Raw genomic sequence first — 24,636 nt, 5'->3', positions numbered from 1 at the left:
CTTCTTTGGAGAAATGTCTATTTAGGTCTTCTGCCCATTTTTGGATTGGGTTGTTTGTTTTTTTGTTATTAAGCTGCATGAGCTGCTTATAAACTTTGGAGATTAATCCTTTGTCAGTTGCTTCATTTGCAAATATTTTCTCCCATTCTGAGGACAGCCCTGAGTTTGAATCCTAGCCTGAGCCTTAGTCTTTTCGTCTGTCAGATGGGGCTGCTGGGTGCATTCAGAGAAATGGGTGGGGAAGCACGTGGGGAAGTGAGGGGAAGATGGTGAGAACGCGGTGTTGGGTCGTGATTTAGAATTCCACCTCTAGCTCCTAGGCCTTGCAAATGTTTATTGTCTCACTTTGTCCTTCCTGCTTCTGGAGTTTTCTTGGTTTAGTCTTGGACTGATCATTATGGTAAATAGCAACTATCATTGTAGACATCATATGCTAGGTACTGCCCAGTGTGATTTATACACATTAGTGGATGTAATCTCCCAGCGCCTTGTGAGGCAGGTACTGTTGTCAACAAACGGGGAGGCTGAGGCTCAGAGAGATTGACAAGCTTGCCCCAAATCATGAACTCAGGTTGGGTAGCGGTCATTGAATCTGGGCCCACCGCGAGGTCAGGACCTGCGTGGGTCCACAGTCAGCGGACCCCCGGAGCCCACGCTCTGACTTTCCGCCTTCTGACTCTCCTCCTCTCTCCACAGCCTTAGCCCCGGGGGCCCCACCGAGCGAGCGGCATGCGGCACCCCCAGGCATGCCCAGCATCCTTCAGCCCACTGCCCAGCCCCCCCAGGAGGCCCTAACGCCCTGGGGCACTTCTGCTGTGCACAGGACCACGTGGGGGTTTGCCATGGTGACATAAAGGGGCGCGGAGGAAGGAAGGAGCGCAACCAGCCGCGGACTGCACCCCTGGCTGGGAGGAAGGGCTGGGGCCCGGATCCGCCACTGCCACTGCCCACTTCGGGCCTTGCTCGCTGAGTCTCTGTGAACTTGTTGGTCGGTGGACAACTTGGGAGTCTTCTCCTGCGTGGGGCCTTGGGGCAGCCGGGGCAGCCGGGCCCCCGGTGGCCGAGGTCTCGGGGGCCAGGATGCCCGCCCTGGCGCGCCTCCGCAGGCTGTGTCGGCACATGTCCCCGCAGGCTGTACTTTTCCTGCTGTTCGCCTTCTGCCTGTTCAGCGTTTTTGTCTCGGCCTACTACCTATATGGCTGGAAGCGGGGCCTGGAGCCCTCGGTGGACGCCCCCGAGCCTGACTGTGGGGACCCGCCGCCCGTGGCCCCCAGCCGCCTGCTGCCACTCAAGCCCATACAGGTGGCTGCCCCTTCCCGCACGGACCCGTTGGTGCTGGTGTTCGTGGAGAGCCTCTACTCCCAGCTGGGCCAGGAGGTGGTGGCCATCCTGGAGTCTAGCCGCTTCAAGTACCGCACAGAGATTGCACCGGGCAAGGGTGACATGCCCACACTCACCGACAAGGGCCGCGGCCGCTTCGCCCTCATCATCTATGAGAACATCCTCAAGTACGTCAACCTGGATGCCTGGAACAGGGAGCTGCTGGACAAGTATTGCGTGGCCTACGGCGTGGGCATCATCGGCTTCTTCAAGGTATGTGGGGAGCGGGTCCCCGAGCTGTGGAGAGCTCCAGCTGAGTTTGATTCTTATCCCCACACTTGCTAACTGGGTGTCTGACTCTCCTCACCTGAAAAATGGGTGTAATGGTAACGCCTCCTCCTAGGTTGTCATGAAAGGTAAGTGGGTGAGTGTAGGTAAGGCACTTGGAGCGCCTGGTGCCTGGCGTCTAGTAGGTACTTTTTAAGTATTAGCTTTCATTGGGAGCACACGACAGGGGCATTGCCTTCCATGCATGGGGCCTGGCACACAGCAGGCTCGTGCCTAAGGGAGGCCCCAGGGATGGGTGCAAGGGAGGAGAGCATATGCCCTGCTGGGTCCCTCAAAACCTTTCATGTCGGTCCTCCCAATGGATGAGGTGTGTCCCTGTTTTGCAGATGGGCAAACCAAGGCTCAGGAGGATTAAGTTAGGTCACAGGAGGCCATGTAGCCAGTAAGTGGGAGAGCCAGGGTCTGAACCCAGACTTAGACAGTTGGGGGCTCTGGGTCCCGCACCCTTTCCTCTTGGCTGTGGAGGGGTGTGGAGTTTATGTACCTCTTGAACCAGAGCCATTTTGCGTTGGAAGAAAGAAATCACAGTGGACCGGTGAGCTGCTCTGGGCTCCGCGGGGTACCCAGAGCAACTGCTAGGACCACAGCCCTTGCTGAAAGTGTCGTGGAGGAGCTGTCCTTGGGGAGGAGGTTGTGAACAGCTGGATGGGGGATCCAGAGGCTCTGGTCAGAGAACTCTGACGCGCAAGCTGGGTGGTTGGGACTGTAGTTGGGTGCTCGGGGGTGTTTGTTCCATCATTCAGCAAATACTGAGTGCTTGCCATGTTCCAGGTCCTTTGCTAGGCACTGGGGACACAGTGGTTATCGAAGTGTGCAAAGTCCCGGCTGTGGTGCTGCGGACATTTCAGTGCAGTGGGTGACTAGACAGTGAACAGATAAACATACCATGTGACAGGTGGTGATAAGTACAAAAAAAAAAAAGAAAGCGGGGAAGGGCACTGGGTGATGGATATGGGCAGTTGGTGCTGGTTTTGATAGAATGCATTACCAGTGATGTCATCTTTGATAAAGTGACCAGAAGGGAGTGAGAGCAGCCCGCGGCTCTCTGTGCAAAGGGCCTTCCAGGCAGAGGGGACAGTAAACACACGGGTCCCAAGGCCGGCTCTTGCTTGGTGTGAGTGGGGAGAGGAGCAGGAGATGGGTCAGAAGTGGGCCGTGTCCACCGATGGCTGCTCGTTCGTCCCCAGGCGTTGGCGGCGCAGCCTCGCCCTGGACCCGTGCTCCGTGCTGGGAGGAGCCTGGTCTCGCTGAGGGTTTCTCACGGCTGTGTTCTTTCATGCACTAATGGATCGGGTTGCTCTGCCACTAAAACAGGTTTTCTGGGCCAAGAAATTGAAGGCCCTTAGAAGTCCTGCAGTAGAGCAACCCGGTGAGATTTGCTCCCGGCTGGCTTAATGACAAAACCCAGCTCACTGTCTGGGAGACGCTGGCCCGGTTTATGGCTGGGTAGTGGCATGGCGTCAGACAGCTTCATTGTCTGTTTCCCTTTGCTCCTGGACTCTGTTCCCTTTCCTGCCATGAACTTCATTAGGCTTGATTCAGAGCCCCAGGCCTGAAAAACATCACAATGGCCGACACTTGCCGCGCGCTCACCCAGTGCCACGCACGTCCTACGTGCTTTATGTGAATTAACACGTTTGACCCTCATAAACCATCCTCCAAGCCAGGTGGATGTCATCTGATTTAAGAGAGAAGGAAACTGAGGCAAGGAGGGGTGAAGCAATGTGCCCACACTCACACCTCTAGTAAGCACAGACCTAGGATTTGAACCCAGGTGGTCTGGCTCCAGAGGCTTATTCCTACACGGTGGGATGAGTCCAGGAACTTCAAATACCATTTATTCTATTTAGTAGAATTTGCATCAGAGGCCACAACTGGTGCACAGAGCTCCCACAGTCTGTGGGGACCAAGCAGTGGGCTGTGGTCATTGGGCACGGTCGGTACAACATAGCTTGGATCCTATCAGGCCCCAGTTCCTTGCTCTACAGAAGGTGAACACGAGGCCCAAGGAGGGGCAGGGAGGTGCTCAGAGTCTCCCTGTCGGGTCAGTGGCAATTCCAGGTCTCCGTGCTCTTCCTACCCTGCTGTGTAAGACGAGACCCCTCCTTGGTTTTGATCAGGGGCCTGTGACTTTCTGCTCTAACGGGAGCCATCTGGTGGTCAAGCTGCATCCTTCTGCTCTTCTGCAAGGCCTGCTTCAATGCTGTGCATCGGGCTTGGGACTCCAGGGATCTGGAGACACTCACTTTCCAATGCCCGCTGGCACTGGATTCCCAGGTCAGTGGGAGAGCAGGGGCTGAAAAGTCCAGACTCTGGTTCAACTCGTTCTGTCACTTCTAGGCGGAGTGACCTTGGGCAGGATATTCCACCCATCTGTGAAGTGGGGGCCAATCCCAGCACCACCTCACTGTGCCATGTTGAAGACGGGACAGTGGATGGGAAGCATTAGCCCAGTGCCTGTACCCAGAGCCACCCAATAAATGGCAGCTGGCATGCCTTGTCATCTCACCTCGGCACACACAGCTGGTGGTAGCTCTTTATCTGTCTTGTGGCTTGGCCAGCATGTGCCCCTGAGGACCCTGAGGGCGGGAGCGGCTCTTCATCAGTAGCCCCATTTCCCGGCTCAGCCTTGCAGCTCCAGGTGCCCCGGGGTTGAGCACATCCCGGTGGAGGCCTGACAAGGGCCACTGATGCTTGACTGCACACGTGCTACATGCCAGACCCTGAGCTCATGGCTTTGCAGACCTTATCGTATGTAATTCTCACAGCTACCCTGTGGAGTGGGCACTTTATCTTCAGGTGAGGATGCAAGGCTCAGAAAGTTATGTGGCTCTCTAGACCGACACAGCTAATCAGTCAGAGCCAGGACTCGACCACCACACTCAGCCCTTCTAAGCCAACCACGGGTGAGGGCATCGGAGCAAACTGACCGACGGATGTGGGACGTGAGGCCCTGAGAGGTAGCACCTTGGGGACCCCGAGGTTCCCAAGGTCATGCAGCCAGTTACTACCTAAGTCTGTACTGGGTCTCCCATTCCCTGATCAGGGCTCTTCCTTCCTCTGCCTGATGACCCCACTGGAAGATTTGGTGTCTCCTGCGTGGGTCCCCAGCGCCGAACAATAGGAGGGATTCCCCTCCCGTGGGGCGAGGCCCGCAGTGGGGGTCAGTCTCTGCGATGCTTAGGCTTACTCTCCATTCCCTTCCCCAAATGGTTGCTTTCACTGCGGACTAGGGTGGACAGTCGGCAACTTGGCTTTCTCCCTTCCTTCATGCCTCCCAGCTGGGCAGCTGGCTGAGCTGCCAGCGCCTGGCAGTCAGCTCAGAGTCGGGGCTTTGAAATGGGATCCCTCAGTGCCTGTGATCCAGTGTGGCCTCCCAGGCCACAGCAGGTGATGGACAGGGCCTGAAATGTCACTGGCCCCCCCTGCCTTTGTCCCCAGTGCTGGCTTAGTGGTCTTGGGGAGCCGGGGGCTGAGGGAGGGGCCTCTCAGCTTGGGGCTGTCAACACCAGACAGAGGCTGGCTCAGGACAGGGTGGGAGTTGGCAGGTACTCCTGGTGTGTGGAGAGTCAAATGCAGGCCCTTTATCTCAGTTTACGAGGCAAGGGCCCTGCAGAGCCTTCGTGGGAATTAGAAAAAAGCACTCTGCATGAAGGTTATCACTAAAAGGCACCCTGGGCAGATGTCGCTCTACTTGGGGCCCAGGGCCCAGCCCTCAGCTGAGTGGCCTTGTTCAGTGCTCACGCGGTGAGCTCTCCAGGGTGGCCCTGTGTACCACTGTGCCTGCCTCTCCAACCTCATTTGCTGCCCTCTGTCCACTCTTGATTCATCCCACCCCACTCATTCTTCACACACTGGCCAGATGGACCTTTTTAACATGCAAATTGGAACCTGTCATCCCTCTGTTCAGAACCCTTTGATGGAGTCTTTGATGGCTTCCCACTGCCACTTCAAGCCTCTAGGGTCCTGCAGGGCTGGTCCCAGCTGACCTTTCTGCCTCATCTCCTCTCCTCCCTCTTGATCACTCTGCTGGCCTCTTGATATTCCTTGACTGTGCTGAGCTCTCTCCAACCTCAGGGCCTTTGCACTTGCTGTTCTTTGAACTTGGCTCCCACCTCTCCCCTAGTTGATGCTTACTCAGTCCCTTTCTCCAGGAAGCCTCTCTTGAGCCAGCTGACTATGCCCAGTTATCTACTCTTCTAGGACTATGAACCTCCTCTGTGTAGCATGTGTCACACTGAAGTTTACATGTATTTCTGCTATATTGACTACTCTCTCTCTTCTCTGCTCGCCTTTACAGTTCACGAGGGCAGGAGCCATGTCTGTTTTTCTCACTGTATCCCTGTTACTTAACACAGTGCCTGGCATAGTGAACAATTGTGGGATAAACAAATGAAACCCGTAATGAAAAGCTGTCATGTGCCAGGTATTGGGATCTGCCTGTTCTTCTTTCTTTTTAAAAATCCAGTTACTCATCCGATATGCGTTTGCTCCCACTGGGTGTCAAGCCTGTGCTGGCACCAGGGATCCAAGGTGGAAGTGACATAGTACTTGCCCTTGAGAGGGTGCAGACTGGTGGGGGAGACTCTGAACAGATAATGCAGCAGCCAAGGTGAGAAGTGCTACAGCTGAGGCTTTAATGCCCCAGGGAGGCCAATGAAGAGAAGAGGGTAGATGCATGTTTCCTTCCTTCCTTCCTTCCTTCCTTCCTTCCTTCCTTCCTTCCTTCCTTCCTTCCTTCCTTCCTTCCTTCCTTCCTTCCTCCCTCCCTCCCTCCCTCCCTCCCTCCCTCCCTCCCTCCCTCCCTCCCTCCCTTCCCTCCTTCCCTCCCTCCCTCCCTCCCTCCTCCTCTCCTCCTCTCCTCCTCCCTTCCCTCCCTTCCCTCCCTTCCCTCCGTTCCCTCCCTCCCTTCCTTTCTTGCTGCGTTGGGTCTTCGTTGCTGCATGTGGGCTTGGGCGGGGGCTAATCTGCGTTGCGATGCGTGGGCTTCTCATTGCCGTGGCTTCTCTTTTTGCAGAGCATAGGCTCTAGGTGCTCGAGCTTCAGTAGTTGTGGCATGCGGGCTCTAGAGCGCAGGCTCGGTAGTTGTGGCGCACGGGCTTAGTTGCTCCGTGGCATGTGGGATCTTCCCGGACTAGGGCTCAAACCTGTGTCCCCTGCATTGGCAGGTGGGTTCTTAACCACTGTGCCACCAGGGAAGTCCTGATGCATGGGGTTTTGAAGGATGAGCAGTTTGTCAGGCCAAGAAGACCAAAAGGAGTTGGCACAGGGACAAATTGTACTGTATCCAGAGGCAGGTGGCTGGGAGGGTGAGGGATAAGGAGCAGGGGGGAAGAGGAAAAGGGGGTGCTGTGGGTACTGCCTGCAGGTTCCCAGGGAGCTGACAGCAGCGGGTCCTGGGAGGAGAGGGAGGCACAGGGAGCTGGGCTCCTCTGGGACATAGCCTTGGGAGTGCTGGGGGCACATGGGGGTTGGGAGCACAGTGGGCAGAGTGTCTGCTCCTGCACTCCCAGAAGATACCTCGTCTTTGATCTCTTCTCTGTTGGCATCCGCCCAGGATTTCTCCTGAAGAAAAGATTGTGACAAAAGCCAGCTTGGAAACCCCAGGCAGGGGAGCCTGGTGGTCAGGTGTGTGGGCTCAGGGGTCAGTCATCTGGCTGTGAGGTGTGGCTCGTCCTGACCACGGTGCAACTCAGGGCAGCACCGCCCTCAGAGCCTGGGTATCCTCGTCTGTGAAGCGGGGATGACAGAAGAACCCTCCTGCTGAGGCTGATGTGAGGACTGAACGAGCGATGGGCGATGCCGCTGGCCCTGTTCTAAGCACTTTGCGGGAGTCAACGCTCAGCCTCCTCCATCACCCCTTGAGGGATTTACCATTCTTGGCCATGTTTTACAGCAGAGGAAACTGAGGTGCGGGGAGGTTACCTGACTTGCCCAAGGCCACGCAGTCTGGTGGCAGAATCCACGCTCTCCACTGCTAGACTTTCCTGTGTGTGATTTTGGACAAGTTACTTAGCCTTTCTGGGCCTAGTCTCCTTGCCCGTATAATGGGAATGGCAGTGATGCCTCCCTCGTGGGGTCACTGTGAGGATTACGGCACCCCTTCATGTAAAGTGCACGAGCTTGGTTCCTGGCTTTGGTGAGCACGGCATGTGTGTTAGCTGGTATATTACGATGACAGGCAGAGCGGGGTTTGCACCACTAGGTCAGCACAGGATCAGGAATGTGACGAGCCCTCTGTGAATGTTAGTGAGTACTGTTGACATGACTGTTATGAGTCCACAACTGATACTCCGTGGTCCCTTGGGGCTGTGGTTCTGATGGTTCTCTTCCCCCCACCCCCACCCCCCGCCCTGCCCCACCCCACCCGGCTGCAGGCCAATGAGAACAGCCTGCTGAGCGCGCAGCTCAAAGGTTTCCCCCTGTTCCTGCACTCCAACCTGGGCCTGAAGGACTGCAGCATCAACCCCAAGTCCCCGCTGCTGTACGTGACGCGGCCCAGCGAGGTGGAGAAGGGCGTGCTGCCCGGCGAGGACTGGACCGTATTCCAGTCGAACCACTCCACCTATGAACCTGTGCTCCTGGCCAAGACGCGGTCGTCCGAGTCCATCCCGCACCTGGGCGCGGATGCCGGCCTTCACGCCGCGCTGCATGCCACTGTGGTCCAGGACCTGGGCCTTCACGACGGAATCCAGCGCGTGCTGTTCGGCAACAACCTCAACTTCTGGCTGCACAAGCTCGTCTTCGTCGACGCCGTGGCCTTCCTCACAGGCAAGCGCCTCTCGCTGCCTCTGGACCGCTACATCCTGGTGGACATTGACGACATCTTTGTGGGCAAGGAGGGCACGCGCATGAAGGTGGAGGACGTGAAGGTATGGCTGGGGGCGCCAGACCGTGTAGGGTGGGCCTCGCCACCTTCAGACCTTACTGTCCCCGTCGTGACTTTGCTGTCTGCACCTCCTCTGTGCTGTCAGTCCCCCTCCCTTGGCCACTTGGTTTTATTGTCTTATTAGCAAGTGCCATTTAAAATTATTTGAAGTATTGAATATACAGGAATTTTGCATCTGGTTATATGGAGCTCAAGAATGTAACTACGGAGAGATGGTAGCTGTGCAGAGAGTACCTACCTCTTAATCCAGACATGATTTTTAACTCTCAAAAATGTTTGTGTCAGTACCAAAGCTCCTACAAAACTCATAAAAGAAGAATTAGAGTGTGAATCATACACAAGGCATACTTTAACGCGGTCTGTATAGATAGTGAAAGGCATGTGTTTAATTCAAAAAATGTTTACCAAACTAAACTAACTGTATGTAAAAGCATTTTGCAAACCATGAAATTTTACACATGTATCACTATAAAAGAGAAGCCTGCAAATTGAGACCATTTTCATCTACTCACTACTTTACTCAGAGTTGGATGCAAAAGGAACAACATCACTAGTGTAAACAGAGGGCAACCATAACAATAGATCCAATGAAAACGAAACAGAGGATTAAATTCTAGCGAAGTACTGCTGCCTACTGATGACCTGTCCTCTCTTATACGAGATTAGTGAGAGTTAGAAACGTATTAGCACCAAACCAAGACTTCTTTCTGACAATAGGAGGAGGACGGAAAAGGAGACTTAATTAAGAGGAATACTTTCCTCCGTGTGGGTGCTGTGCTGGGATTGGCCGTGGGTCCTGGAAGGAAGGCCCTGGGCTGGGGCAGGGGGCGGCGTCCATCGTCCTCCTGCCTTGGTCTAGAGCGAACTCTCTGCTCCTCCGTACACCTGCAGGGGAGAGCAGAGTAGATGCTGCTGAGGGGCAGGCACTGTCTGGGGAGTCAAGACCTGGGTTCCAGTCCCAATCTGCCCCTAACTGACTGGGTGACTTGGGCAAGTCCCTTCCACGTCTGAGCTTCAGCGGTGAAATGACAAGATGGGGTGGATGGGAAGGACCTGGATGGCTGGGGTGAGGGGGCATGTGCAGATGCCAGGCTCTGAGCCCTTCCGGATCTACCTCTGGGACAGAGCAGTGTTGCTTTGATCTGCTTTACCCATTGGGTTTGCTCCTGAGGTTTCACTTCCTCAGGGGCTCCCCTATTGAAAGCAAGTTTTGAGACGACTCCTGTTGAGCCTTCCAGCTCTGAGGCGTCATGCAATGCCCCGACCCACCTCTAGCGAAGTAGATTACTCTGTTTTCTCCTTAGGACGTTCTTCAGGTGGCCCAACCTTGCTCTCTCCTGCTGTAACCTAGGTCTTTGCTTCCTGTCCAGGATGAGTCCTTGAGACTGGTCCAGGGTCGACCCCATGAGGAAATCAGGCTGCCAGGCTCACTGTGTCTCCTGTGAACCCTGGGCTTGCCCTTCTTGGTTCTTATTTTCCCCATTATTGGAATGAGAGGAATGCTAGCAGTTTGGAGCCTTTTCTGTAGAAGAATACTAAAAGAGATGCCCTCTTCAGTGTACTCAGCTCAGTGCAGACTGTAGAGCTCTGTGCCAGCCAGGTCCCATTTGCTTTAAACATCCTTTTGAGTCAGAAAGGGCAGGTTTTTTTTTTTTCTTTAATCCCAAGGACTGGCTACAACTGAGCTTTCCTTACAGAGACATGAATGTTGCCTCATTAACTTGTACAGTACGGGCTGTACAGTGCAACTTAAATGATACCAACAGCAGTGCTTATTCAAGGCTTGGCAAGTGCCAGGCTCTGTGCTCAGCCCTTTCTGTGCATTGCATCATCTGATCCTCACAGCAGCTCTGTGAGGTGGGTATTGTTTTAAAGCCCATTTTACAGACACTAATACTCAGAAAGGTGAAGTAACTGGCCCAAGGCCACACAGCTAGAGCATGGGCGTCCACCAGGTAGTGCATGGCCTTGGTAAGATGCCGGTGGTGGCCCCAAGGAGGGCCAGGACTTTTTGTTTGCAAAGTGTTCTGATAGCGGGCTCTTCTTACAGGTTTCCTAGCAGGCTTGTGCATCATACCTGGTAGGGATTTTTTTGAGCTCTGACTCCAGAGGACAACTGTATGTTTGTTTCACAAGTGTCAGCATCCCTTCATTGACTTGCAAAGCAGTGGGTGAGCTGTGCATGGAAACACTGCATTGCTGGGCACACAGTACGTCTCTGGAAAAGTCGTGGTCCTTTGACATCAGCCTTGCAGTCACCAACGAGGTGAAATCCCCCACATTTGACAGATGAAGACATGAGGCTCACAGTGGCAGTGACCACAGACATGATAATGGCACTGTTTTTCATCACTTACCAAAATGCCAGGCTGTTTTACATACAGTATCTCATTTAATCCTCCCAAGAGCCCCATAAGGGAGCTATTATTATCCCTATTTCACACCTGGGGAAACTGGGGCCTGGAGAATTTGCATAGCTTTCTCAAGGGCATGGCAGAACCAGGCTAGAGTCTATGTCTTGTCTTGCCAGAGGCCTGGTGGAGGTGGCAGCACAGGGCTGGCTTCGTGGGTATGGGACCTGTATAGTCACACAGGGCCCCATGCTTGGAAGGGGCCCATATTCAAGATAATGCTCTGCTATTTCCTTCTTGACATTTTCAACACTCTTTGAGCAAGGGTCCCTATTTTCATTTTTCTATGGGCCCTGCCAACTTTATAGTTGGTCCTGCAGGAGCTGAACCCTTCTGGGAGAAGCGGGGAACTTCTGGCTTCCCCTCACCCCTTTCTCCCCACTCTGCCTATCCTAGGCCCTATTTGATACGCAGAACGAACTACGGACACACATCCCAAACTTCACTTTCAACCTGGGCTACTCAGGGAAATTCTTCCACACAGGTAAGTGGGCCTGGCTCTGCCCCCACTAGCAACTTCCAGGGGCCCTCAACATCCAGACCCTCGGAGTGCTATGCCATGGGGTCAGCAGGTGGGCGGATGGGCCCACTTAGGGCCACATTTGACCTCTGTGGCCTCTCCCAGAGCCAGACAGCCCACAGAGCAGTCGCAGCCCCAGGCAGAGGGCATTTGGAGACAGCGGTAACACACGACGGCCCCCACTCATCTGTCCCTGGGCCTTAGGCTCTGCTGTTCAGGGGGTGGGCATCTTCTCCCTCTTGTCTCCCTCTCACCACCACCTTTTAATATTCTTTGTACTACTTCAGCCTTAGAAAGGAATTGGTTGGATTTTAAGAATTTTACAGAAATATGTAGCAGAGAAAATGAAAATGGCCTATAACTGTACCCACCCCAGAGATGAGCACTGTCACGAGTTTTTCTTTTTTTTTTTTAAGTTTATTGGAGTATAGTTAATTTACAATGTTGTGTTAGTTTCAGGTGTACAGCAGAGTCATTCAGTTATACATATATTTATTCTTTTTTAGATTCTTTCCTCACATAGGTTATCACAGAATTTTTTTTGTTTTTTGGCTGTGCTGCCTGGCTTGTGGGATCTTAGTTCCCTGACCAGGGATTGAACCCAGGCCCTCAGCAGTGAAAGTGTGGAGTCCTAAACACTGCACCACCAGGGAATTCCCTCATCACAGACTATTGAGTATAGTTCCCTGTGCTATTCAGTAGGTCCTTGTTGGTTATCTATTTTATACATGGTAGTGTATGTTAATCCCAAGCTCCTGATTTATCCTTCCCCACCATGTTTCCCCTTAGGTAACCATAAGTTAGGTAACCATTTTTGATATCTGTAAGTCTGTTTCTGTTTTGTAAATAAGTTCATTTGTATCATTTTTTAAAAAAATTAGCTTCCACATATGAGTGATATGATATTTGCCTTTCTCTGTATGGCTTAGTTAGTATGATAATCTCTAGGTCCATCCATGTTGCTGCAAATGGCATTATTTCATTCTTTTTTATGGCTGTGTAATATTCCATTGTATATATGTACCACATCTTTTTAATCCATTTGTCTGTTGATGGACATTTAGGTGGCTTCTGTGTCTTGGCTGTTGTAAATAGTGCTGCAGCGAACATTGGGGTGCGTGTATCTTTTCAAATTATGGTTTTCTCTGGATGTATGCCCAGGACTGGGATTGCTGGATCATATGGTAGTTCTATTTTTAGTTTTTTAAGGAACCTACATACTGATTTCCATAGTGGTTGTACTAATTTACATTCCCACCAACAGTATAGGAGGGTTCCCTTTTCTCTGCACCCTCTCCAGCATTTATTATTTGTAGACTTTTTTTTTGGTTGCACTGTGTGGCATGTGGGACCTTAGTTCCCTGATCAGAGATTGAATCCACATCCCCTGCATTGGAAGCATGGAGTCTTAACCACTGGACCCCCCAGGGAAGTCCCTGTTTGTAGACTTTTTGATGATAGCCATATTGACCAGTGTGAGGTGATACCTCATTGTAGTTTTGATTTGCATTTCTCCACTAATTAGTGATGTTGAGCATCTTTTCAAGTGCTTTTTGGCCTTCTGTATATCTTCTTTGGAAAAATGTCTATTTAAATCTTCTGCCCTTTTTTTTTTTTTTTTCCGGTACACGGGCCTCTCACTGTGTGGCCTCTCCCGTAGTGGAGCACAGGCTCCGGACGCGCAGGCTCAGCGGCCATGGCTCACGGGCCCAGCCGCTCCGCGGCATGTGGGATCTTCCCGGACCGGGACACGAACCCGCGTCCCCTGCATTGGCAGGCGGACTCTTAACCACTGTGCCACCAGGGAAGCCCGCTGTCCATTTTTTGATTGAGTGGTTTGTTTTTTTGACATAGAGCTGCCTGAGCTGTTTTGTATATTTTGGAGATGAATCCCTTGTCAATCACTTCCTTTGCAAATATTTTCTCCCATTCTGTGGGTTTTCTTTTCATTTTGTTTATGGTTTCTTTTGCTGTGCAGAGCTTTTAAGTTTAATTAGGTCACATTTGTTTATTTTTGTTTTTATTTTCATTACTCTAGGAGGTGGATCAGAAAAGATATTGCTGTGATTTATGTCAAAGAGTGTTCTGCCTATGTTTTCCTCTAAGAGTTCTATAGTGTCTGGCCTTACATTATTTGATCCATTTTGAGTTTATTTTTGTGTATGGTGTTAAGGAATGTTCTAATTTCATTCTTTAACATGTAGCTGTCCAGTTTTCCCAGCACCACTTATTGAAGAGACTGTCTTTTCTCCATTGTATATTCTTGTCTCTTTTGTTATAGATTAATTGACCATAGGTGCATGGGTTTACTTCTGGGCTTTCTGTCCTGTTCCATTGATCTATATTTCTGTTTTTGCACCAGTAGCATACTGTTTTGATTACTGTAGCTTTGTAGTATAGCCTGAAGTCAGGGAGCTTGATGCCTCCAGCTCCGTTTTTCTTTCTGAGGATTGCTTTGGCTATTTAGGGTCTTCTGTTTTTCCATGCAAATTTTAAAATATTTTTGTTGTAGTTCTGTGAAAAATGCCATTGGTAGTTTGATAGGGATTGCATTGAATCTGTAGATTGCCTTGGGTAGTATAGTCCTTTTGACAGCATTGATTCTTCCAATCCAAGAACATGGTATATCTTTCCATCTGTTTGTGTCATTTTCAGTTTCTTTCATCAGCATCTTATAGTTTTCAGAGTACAGGTCTTTTGCCTCGTTAGGTACTTTTATTCCTAGGTATTTTATTCTTTTTGATGCAATGGTAAATGGGATTGTTTCCTTAATCTCTCTTTCTTTTTGGCCGCGCCATGCGGCATGTGGGATCTTAGTTCCCCGACCAGGGATCGAACCTGTGCCCCCTGCATTGCAAGCATGGAGTCTTAACCACTGGACTGCCAGGGAAGTCCCATTAATTTCTCTTTCTCATCTTTTGTTGTTAGTGTGTAGTAATGTAAGAGATTTCTCTGTATTCATTTTGTATCCTGCAACTTTACCAAATTCATTGATGAGCTCTAGTAGTTTTCTTGTATCACCTTTAGGATATTCTATGTATAGTATAACGTCATCTTCAAACAGTGACAGGTTTACTTCTTCTTTTCTTTTAAAATTCCTTTTCCTTTTATTTCTTTTTCTTCTCTGATTGCCATAGCTAGGACTTCAAAAACCATGTTGAATAAAAGTGGTGATGGTGGACATCCTTGCCTTGTTCCTGATCTTACAGGGAATGCTTTCAGCTTTCTACCATTGAGAATGATGTTAGCTGTGGGTTTGTCATATATGGCCCTTATTATGTTGGGGTAAGTTCCCTCTATGCCTACTTTCTTGAGAGTTTTTATCATAAATAGGTGTTGAATTTTGTCAGAAGCTTTTTCTGCATCTATTGAGATGATCGTATGATTTTTATTCTTCAGTTTATTAATGTGGTGTATCACATTGATTGATTTGCAGATACTGAAGAATCCTTGCATCCTTGGGATAAATCCCCTTGATCATGGTGTGTGATCCTTTTAATCTGTTGCTGGATTCGATTTGCTAGTATTCTGTTGAGTATTTTTGCATCTATGTTCATCAGTGATATTGGCCTTTAATTTTCTTTTTTTGTGGTATCTTTGCCAGGTGTTGGTATCAGGGTGATGGTGACCTCATAGAATGAGCTTGGGAGTATTCCTTCCTGTGTAATTTTTTGGAAGAGTTTCAGAAGGATAGGTGTTAACTCTTCTCTAAATGTTTGATAGAATTCACCTGTGAAGCCATCTGGTCATGGACTTTGGTTGGGAGTTTTTTAATCACTGTTTCACTTTCAGCACTTGTGATTGGTATGTTCATATTTTCTATTTCTTCCTGGTTCAGTCTTGGAAAGTTGTAGCTTTTTAAGAATTTTTCCATTTCTTCTAGGTTGTCCATTTTATTGGCCCATAGTTACCTGTAGCATTGTCTATGATCCTTTGTATTTCTGTCGTGTCCACTGTAACTTCTCCTTTTTCATTTCTAATTTTATTGATTTGAATTCTCCCCTTTTTTCGTGATGAGTATGGCAAAAGGTTTATCAATTTTGTTTATCTTTTTAAAGAAGCAGCTTTTAGTTTCATTGATCTTTTCTATTGTTTTCTTTATCTCTATTTCATTTATTTCTGCTCTGATCTTTATGGTTTCTTTTCTTCTACTAATTTTGGGTTTTCTTTGTTCTTCTTTCTCTAGTTGCTTTAGGTGTAAGGTTAGGTTGTTTATTAGCCTATTAATCTCTGAATAACCTTTATTCAGAGATTTTTCTTGTTTCCCGAGGTAAGATTGTATTGCTGTAAACGTCCCTCTTAGAACAGCTTTTGCTGCATCCCATAGGTTTTGGACTGTTGTATTTTCATTGTCACTTGTCTCTAGTTATTTTTTGATTTCCTCTTTGACTTCTTCAGAGATCCGTTGGTTGTTTAGTAACATATTGTTTAGCCTCCATGTGTTTGTGTTTTTTAAAGTTTTTTTTCCTGTTATAAATTTCTAATCTCATAGTGTTGTGGTCAGAAAAGATGCTTGATGTGATTTCAGTTTTCTTAAATTTACCAAGGCTTGATTTGTAGCCCAACATGTGATCTATCCTGGAGAATGTTCCATGTGCACTTGAGAAGAAAGTGTATTCTGCTGCTTTCAGATGGAATGTCCTAAAAATATCAGTTAAGTTCATCTGGTCTAAGGCTTGTGTTTCCTTGTAGATTTTCTGTCTGGATCATCTGTCCATTGGTGTGGGTTGTAAAGTCCCCTACTATTATTGTGTTACTGTTCATTTCCCCTTTTATGGCTGTTAGCATTTGCCTTATGTATTGAGGTGCTCCTATGTTGGGTGCATATGTATTTACAATTGTTATATCTTCTTCTTGGATTGATCCCTTGATCATTATGTAGTGTCCTTCCTTGTCTCTTGTAAGAGTCTTTATTTTAAAGTCTATTTTGTTTGATATGAGTATTGCTACTCCAGCTTTCTTTTGATTTTCATTTGCATGGAATATCTTTTTCTGTCCCCTCACTTTCAGTCTGTCTGTGTCCCTGTGTCTGAAGTGGGTCTCTTGTAGACAACATATATATGGGTCTTGTTTTTGTATCCATTCAGTGAGCCCATGTCTTTTGGTTGAAGCATTTAATCCATTTAATTTAAGGTAATTATTGAAATGTATGTTCCTATTGCCATTTTGTTAATTGTTTTGGACTTGTTTTGGGAGGTCTTTTTTCTTCCCTTCCTCTTTTGTCCTCTTCTCTTGTGATTTGATGTCTATCTTTAGTGTTGTGTTTGGATTGCTTTTTCTTTTTTTGTGTGTGTGTCTGTTGTAGACTTTTGGTTTGCAGTTCCCATGAGGTTTTGATATAGCAGACTATATATGTACAAGATTGTTTTAAGTTGCTGGTCTCTTAATTTCCAGTGCATTTCCAATATCCTGCATTTGTACTCTCCTCTTCTCATGATTGCTGGTTTTGATTTCATATTTGTGTGTGGATGATTTCCTACCTTTACTTTATGTTGCCTTTACTGGTGAGCTTTCCTATTTGTAATTCTCTTGATTTTAGTTGTGGCCTTTTCTTTTCTGCCTAGAGAAGTTCCTTTAGGATTTGTTCTAAGGCTGGTTTGGTGGTGCTGAATTCACTTTGCTTTTACTTGTCTGTAAAGCTTTGATTTCTCCATCAAATCTGAACGAGAGCCTTGCTGGGTATTCTTGGTTGTAGGTTTTTCCCTTTTATCACTTTAAATATATCGTGCCACTCCCTTCTGGCCTGCAGAGTTTCTGCTGAAAAATCAGCTGATGACCTTTTGGGGATTCCCCTGTATGTTATTTGTTGCTTTTCCCTTGTTGCTTTTAATAATTTTTCTTTGTCTTTAATTTTTGTCAGTTTGATTAATATGTGTCTCGGCATGCTCCTCCTTGGGTTTGTCTTGTATTGGACTCTGCATTTCCTGGACTTGAGTGACTGTTTCCTTCTCCTGTTAGGGAAGTTTTCTGCTATAATATCTTCATATATTTCCTCAGGCCCTTTCTCTCTCTTTTCTCCTTCTGGGACCCCTATAACGCAAATGTTGGTGCATTTAATGTTGTTCCAGAGGTCTCTGAGACTGTCCTCATTTCTTTTCATTCTTTTTTCTTTATTCTGTTCTGTGGCAGTGATTTCCACCATTCTGTCTTCCAGCTCACTGATTCATTCTTCTGCTTCAGTTATTCTGCTGTTGATTCCTTCTAGTGTATTTTTCATTCCAGTTATTGTATTCTTCATCTCTGTTTGTTCTTTAAATCTCTAGCTCTTTGTTAAACATCTCTTGTATCTTCACAATCTGTGCTTCTATTCTCTTTCCAAGATCTTGGATCATCTTTACTATCATTGCTCTAAATTCTTCTTCAGGTAGGTTGCCTGTCTCCATTTCATTTAATTGTTCTTGTGGGTTTTTATCTTGTTCCTTCATCTGGAATGAGTTTATTTTTTATTTTTGAGTCTTAAGGGTTGAGGTTGAAGGCTCAGGGTTGCCTGGTTCATACTTGCCCTCCTCTTGGGGGCTTTCCCAAGGTCCTCACAAGCTGCCCCTTGGGACTGGGCAGAAGGGAACAGCCTCTGAGCAGTCATCTGTAGTGAGCATTCCCTCGAGCTGCCTTTTGCGTGGGCCACAGTGAGGACAGCCTCTCTTGAGTTCTAGGCAAACCCTATTAGTCTGCAGTTCTGGGAGGAAAGTCTGCAGCATAGCTCCAAAGCCAAATAAGAGCAACACTTGGTTGTCTGTGTGTATTTTTATATTCTTAACCCTTAGCATATCAGATGTAGTTGTAGTGATATACACGAGACAGGGTTAAACATCTTGTACATATACAAAGAGCATCTACAAGTCAATAAGTAAAAGACAAATGACCCAGTAGAAAAATAGGAATAGGATCACAGCAGGCAAGTCAGAGCTAGAAGAAACCATTAGAATCATTGCCTCTGAACTGCATATTGCATAGACAGGCCCCAAGGGCCAGAGATGGGGAGTACTTAGCCAAAGTCACCCACTGAGTCAAGGCCACACTCAAATCCAGGGCCCTGGACTGGGGCTCTATCTGCCCCACGCTGTAGCTCACGGAACCGCTCTAAGCAGCTCTCAGGTGGGCTGTGGCTGTGCACACCCATCACCGGGCCTCATGGCAGGTGGGCCGGGCTGAGCTGCCTGTGCTCGGGCTGTAGGTACTGATGCTGAGGACGCGGGGGACGACCTGCTGCTGTCGTACGTGAAGGAGTTTTGGTGGTTCCCCCACATGTGGAGCCACATGCAGCCCCACCTTTTCCACAACCAGTCCGTACTGGCTGAGCAGATGGCCCTGAACAAGAAGTTCGCTGTCGTGAGTAAGATTCCCTACAGGGCAGAGCCGGGAGGGCTCGGGGCTGGGCTGGGGGTCAGAACTACTGGCCTTGTGCTGCTTCTGCAGTTCGTCTGACAGCTGTTTATTAACATCTTTATAGCTGCTGTCTCACTGAAGCCTCACAGGGATCCCAAGAGGCTGGTATCTCAATAGCCTCATTTTAAACAAGAAACTGGAGCTCTGGGAGGCCACACCAGCTAATAAGAGGTCCGTGCAGGACTTAAACCCAGGCCTGTTTGCTTCCTGAGCCCAAGCTCTCATCTTCAGGCTAGAGTGGGTACCCCAGAAGGCTGGAGGAGATGCCCAGCAAGGAGGGGATGAAGCCTGCTTGCTGGCTCAGCCTGAGCCACCAGCCAGTCAGAGGCCAAGAGAGGCAGGAACAGCACCCGTCCTTGTTCCTCACTCCTGGTGCTGGAGGAAGTGAATGCTGGGCCGAATTGGAGTCCCGGCTCGGCTGGTGCCTCTTTCCGAGACTCTGGGCCCTGAGCCTCAGCTTCCCCATCTGCACCTCAAGGGCTCAGACCCGCTGCTCTGCCGTTCTAGCCTCTGATTTTTCTCTGCGAAGGGGAGATAAAGCCCAGAGGGGAAGAAATCCTCTGCTCACCCTGCCCTGGCCCTCCTCTCCCCAGGAGCACGGCATTCCCACAGACATGGGGTACGCAGTGGCGCCCCACCACTCGGGCGTGTACCCTGTGCACGTGCAGCTGTACGAGGCCTGGAAGCAGGTGTGGAACATCCGCGTGACCAGCACGGAGGAGTACCCCCACCTGAAGCCAGCCCGCTACCGCCGCGGCTTCATCCACAACGGCATCATGGTGAGTGTGGCCCAGAGCCTGGGAGGCGGGTATGCACATGCTATCCTGGGAAGCATGAGTCTGGGGAGCTGGTTAGGGGTTTCAGGCCACTTTGTACTGTCCCCTCTGTCACCTGAGGCCCTCTATCCCGGGGAAGGAGGACTACCAGTCTGCCTCTTTCGTGAGCTACTCCTATGCTTTTGTGACAGGGGATCAGGAGATGAGCATTCTTTAATGGGCCTCTAGTGAGGCCCTGGAAAGGCCTCTGTCTCATCCATTCGTTGGCTTATGTAAAATGTGTGTCTGTCGCTTTTCTACACACTGGGAATACTGAAGTGCACAAAATCAAAAGTCCTCACCTTTGTAGACCTGACATTCTAGTGGCAGGAGACAGTGCATTCATAACTGTGTAAAGTATACAATGGTCAGATGGCATAAATGCTGTGGAGAAAAATCAAGCAGGGAATGGAGACAGGGAGTACTGAGGAGAGGAGAAGCTTAAACAGGATGCTTAGGGAGAGCCTTCCTGGGAATGAGCCATGCTGCTACATGAGGAAGAGCATGCGTGGCAGAGAAAACAAGTGCAAAGGCCCTGAGGCAGGCTTGTGCTGCGTGGTTTTGAGGACCAACTAAGAGACAAGTATGGCTGGAAGGGAGCAAATTGGGAGGAGGTGGTAGGAGATGAGGTCAGAGGGGTGATTGATGGACCAGATCATGCAGGGCAACATAAGGCCACTGGATGGACTTTAGCTTTTAGTCTGTGATGGGAGGGTTTTGAATGGAGTGCTCTTATGATCTAACTCATATTTTAAGAGGATTTCCATCATTCTGGCTGCTATGAGTTGCAAAGCCTGTAGGGGGCCAAGTGGGGAGCAGGGAGACCAGTTAGGAGGCTGCTGCAGTCTTCCCATTGAGGCATAGTGGCTTGGACCAGGGTGCAATGCTGGGTCGTGATCACATTCTGGACATACTTAGAAGTTACAGCCAACAGGAATTGCTGATGACTTGGATATAAAGTATGGGAGAGAGAGGTAAGGCAAGGATGACTCTAGGTTTTTGGCCTCAGCCACTGGAGTGGCTAGACGGTTCTCATCAGTCCAGATGGGCAGTCATGGGAAGGCCAGATTCATGCCTGCATCCATCTATCCTCTGACCTCCCAGGCGTTCCTACTGACTCTGGGGATGAGGCGGTGACGAGACGGGTGAGTTCTCTGCCCTCCTGGATCGCATACTAAACAGCTAAACTAATGTACAACCAAGAGTGCTACGAGGCAGGTTGCAAAGCCAGGAGAGAAGTCACCGAGTGTGCCTGGGAGAGCTGCTCTAGAGAGGGGCAGGGACCCTCCCTGGGCGCACAGTCCAAGTTTCCAGAAACATTCTCACTTGCCTGTCCCTGTTACTTTGGAGTCTGCTCATTTTGTACAGAGAAATATGAAAAGTGTTTACATATGTAAAATGGCAAGGGCCCCTGGGCTTACGTGGGGGAGTGTCACAGGCTGCAGGTCTTTGGTGGAGAAGACCCCCAAGGGTTGGGGTGTGTGTGGTCACACAAGAGGCTGCCTTTCTGAGGTCCCCTTTCTGGTGACCCTGCTCGTCACCATCCGTGCCTGGAGAAGCCATAGCTCCTCTCTCCCGCCCCATCCTCAGGTCCTCCCGCGGCAGACCTGCGGCCTCTTCACACACACGATCTTCTACAACGAGTACCCAGGCGGCTCCAGCGAGCTGGACAAGATCATCAACGGGGGCGAGCTCTTCCTCACAGTGCTCCTCAACCCTGTGAGTGCTCCACAGCCCTTGGCTGGCGGTGAGGAGGGGCTGCCGGACAGTCGGACAGTCGGCTGCAGCCGAGGCAGGCCTTCCCTGGCCTGGGGGGAGGGGCAGGAGCAAGTGTGCAGCCAGGAGTTGGGAAACCTGCACTCTAGCCCTGGCTGTGTCCCCGCTCCTCTGCATGACCTTGGTGGAGAATCTGAGCAGTCTTTTTGTCCCTTTTATAATCTTGCACTTCCATACAATAGTGTTGGCACTTTTTAAAAAATACATTTATTTATTTGTTTATTTATTTTTGGCTGCGTTGGGTCTTCGTTGTTGCACACAGGTTTTCTCTGATTGCAGTGAGCGGGGGCTACTCTTCGTTGCAGAGCACGGGCTCTAGGCACACGGGCTTCAGTAGTTGCAGCATGCAGGCTCAGTAGTTGTGGCTCACGGGCTCTAGAGCGCAGGCTCGGTAGTTGTGGCACACGGGCTTAGTTGCTCCGCGGCATGTGGGATCTTCCCGGACCAGGGATCGAACCTGTGTCCCCTGCATCGGCAGGCGGACTCTCAACCACTGCGCCACCAGGGAAGCCCCCCTTTTTTTTTTAACTTGTTATTATTTTTTTTTAATTTTTGAATTTAATTAATTGATTTTTTTTTATACAGCAGGTTCTTATTAGTCTGCACCACCAGGGAAGTCCATTAGTGTTGGCATTTTTGTCTGTTCTTTTTCCAATCTTTGTGTTTGTGTATAAATATATAAATATTGTATAAAAATACATAGTAAACTGAATCTGTTAAGCTATATATCAAACTACATATCTACATAGATAGATAGTTTAAAATGCACTATATATATAGCTCAGCTGAAAGTTCAGCTGAACTTTCTGGGTCTCTCTTTCCTTATCTGTAAAATGGAAATAATCATCCATGCTTTAATAATATTAGATAGATATCAAGTGGTGGTGTTATCAGCTTTATGGGGTAACCGTGTACCCCTTATCTTCCATGCACCCCCTCACCCTCCTGCCAAAAAAGTAGAAAAGAGCACCCATATGACTGCACAGGAGGTCAGCTTCCCCTTTCAGGTGTCAGACCAGATTCACCTGGCTGTACCTAGCCCAAGCTCACACGGTGAGTTTATTGACGGCCCCGGTGAACCCTGGACTGGTCATTGAGCGCGGCCCTACAAGCTCAAGCAAGACCAGAGGGTCAGAAGTGGGGGTGAAGGTAGTGAAAGGGGCTCAGAGGCTGACTGGCCCCGCCTCGCATCTTCCCTCCCCGGAGCAGATTAGCATCTTCATGACGCACCTGTCCAACTACGGGAACGACCGCCTGGGCCTGTACACCTTCAAGCACCTGGTGCGTTTCCTGCACTCTTGGACCAACCTCCGGCTGCAGACACTGCCCCCGGTGCAGCTGGCCCAGAAGTACTTCCAGATCTTCTCCGAGGAGAAGGACCCGCTCTGGCAGGTGGGTGGGATGGGTGGCCTGGGTGCCTCATTGCAGGGATGGAAGGTCTACCACCCACGGGCATGCACCCCAGGTATGGTCTCAGGGACTCAGTCCTCAGGCCCTCATGCTCTCTCAAGTGTAAACTCAGGGGCACACTTGCTCACCAGCGTGGGCATGCTTGCTTGTTCTTGTGCACACTAGACCTTCCATGCAGACCTATGTGCATGCATACTCACCTCTGAAAAACAGCACCACAGAACTGTAGGTGAACACAGTGTACACAAGTGTGGAAAGCAGCTGCCCTGCCTGGCATGTACCTTCTCACTCCAGCAGGCTCTGAGCATGGGAAAGGGGACTGATCAGAGGGCTTGGGGGACAGTTCTTGGGGAAGTTGCCCCAGGGCGCTGTAAAAAAACTGGAAGCAGAAGCTGGAATTGATGGTCTCAGGGGTCCACAAACCATGGCGTGTGAGCCAGTCTGGCCTGCAGTCAGTTTTTGTAAATAAAGTTTTATTGGAACATGGCCACACTCATTCTTGTACGTACCATCTGTGGCTGCTTTCAAGCTACAACAGCAGAGCTGAGTAGTTGCAACAGACCGGATAGTACCCAAGCCTAAAATACGATATTTACTAAACATTTCAAAAGATTTACTAAACTTTATAGAGAAAGTTTGCTGACCTCTTGCTGAACTTTTAAATTCAACAATAGGAGCTCATGAGCCGAGTGTTGTGCTGAGCATTTTACTAGGCTATGTCTGGGAGCGTGAGACTGACTAGAAATGGTCGCTGCCTGCCAGCCGTTCAGTGTCCCGAGATGGGGATGTGACAAGGGCACATGCAGTTACACTTGTCATTCAGGGCTGTAAGAGCCACATATCCATGTGCAGTGGGAGTCCAGTGTCCATTCTTGGGCACCCCTGACATCTCTTCCCCTGCTGTTTTAGGATCCCTGTGAAGACAAACGCCATAAAGACATCTGGTCCAAGGAGAAGACGTGCGACCGCTTCCCAAAGCTCCTCATCATTGGCCCCCAGAAAACAGGCAGGTCTCTCCATTCTTGACCAGCGTCCCCCAGTGCCTGCTCTCTCAGCCACAGAATTCTGGGGGCCACCATGCCCTAGTCCCACTCCCCAGTAGTCTGCCCCCTCTTTCCCAGGAAGTGAGAGTGAAGCTGGGGTGAACATGAATTGCCCATCAGTGTGGAGGTGGGAAGAGGATAGAGGATGGGCATTGGATTCTCCTATCTGTCCTGAACCACAGCCTCAGGGAGCTCTCCCTGTGTCCTGCTGGGAGTCTCAGAGTAAAATCAGAGAAGCCCAGATCGGCTACTCTGCATGTTGGAACAGTGCCAGGCAAAACTGGTTCAGAGCAAAGAAGACTGTGATCAATTAGTCATGTCTGCCAGAGGTACAGGAGGGAGCAGAGAAGAGATGGTTGCTAAGTATTTACCATGCGCACTATATGGCATGGATGGGTACTCCCATGTTACAGACAAAACACTCAAGGCTCAGAGAAGTTAAGTGATTTCCCTAACACATTTAGTTAGGAAATGGCAGATCCAGGTCTGGAACCCTGGTCTCTGTGACCCCAAAACTTATACTCTTGATCACCAAACTCTGTAGTCTCCATCTCTTCTGGAACCTCTCATTATGGCATATTAACTGTAGACTCACATGTAGGAAAGGAATGAACTCTCTAAAGGAGGGGGTCGGTCCTGTACTGTCAATTAGGGGAGGGAGTATGAGTGAAGGAAGGGTACCCAAAGAGGAGGCATCTGAGCCAGATTTCTTAGCCCT

At 49.6% G+C, this 24,636-nt stretch overlaps 1 protein-coding gene across 4 annotated transcripts in view; it reads left to right on the top strand.

The window, feature by feature from the left end:
- The window catches only part of NDST1 (N-deacetylase and N-sulfotransferase 1), an 82,546-nt gene that overhangs the window by 41,301 nt on the left and 16,609 nt on the right, over positions 1-24,636 (top strand). For all 4 annotated transcript variants that reach the window (XM_082837342.1, XM_082837343.1, XM_082837344.1 and 1 more), the window contains 8 exons: positions 697-1,593; positions 8,046-8,540; positions 11,365-11,452; positions 18,663-18,817; positions 19,468-19,653; positions 21,280-21,408; positions 22,675-22,857; positions 23,785-23,881. In XM_082837342.1, the coding sequence (XP_082693468.1) occupies positions 1,081-1,593; positions 8,046-8,540; positions 11,365-11,452; positions 18,663-18,817; positions 19,468-19,653; positions 21,280-21,408; positions 22,675-22,857; positions 23,785-23,881 (1,846 nt within the window). In that variant the 5' untranslated portion in view covers positions 697-1,080. The remainder of the gene's footprint in view (positions 1-696; positions 1,594-8,045; positions 8,541-11,364; positions 11,453-18,662; positions 18,818-19,467; positions 19,654-21,279; positions 21,409-22,674; positions 22,858-23,784; positions 23,882-24,636) is intronic.

This window comes from Leucopleurus acutus (genome assembly GCF_964270905.1).
Source record: "Leucopleurus acutus genome assembly, chromosome: 3".
In the NCBI taxonomy this organism is placed as follows: domain Eukaryota; kingdom Metazoa; phylum Chordata; class Mammalia; order Artiodactyla; family Delphinidae; genus Leucopleurus; species Leucopleurus acutus.
Note: the sequence above shows the minus strand (reverse complement) of the source record. Positions and strands in the feature narration are given on the sequence as shown.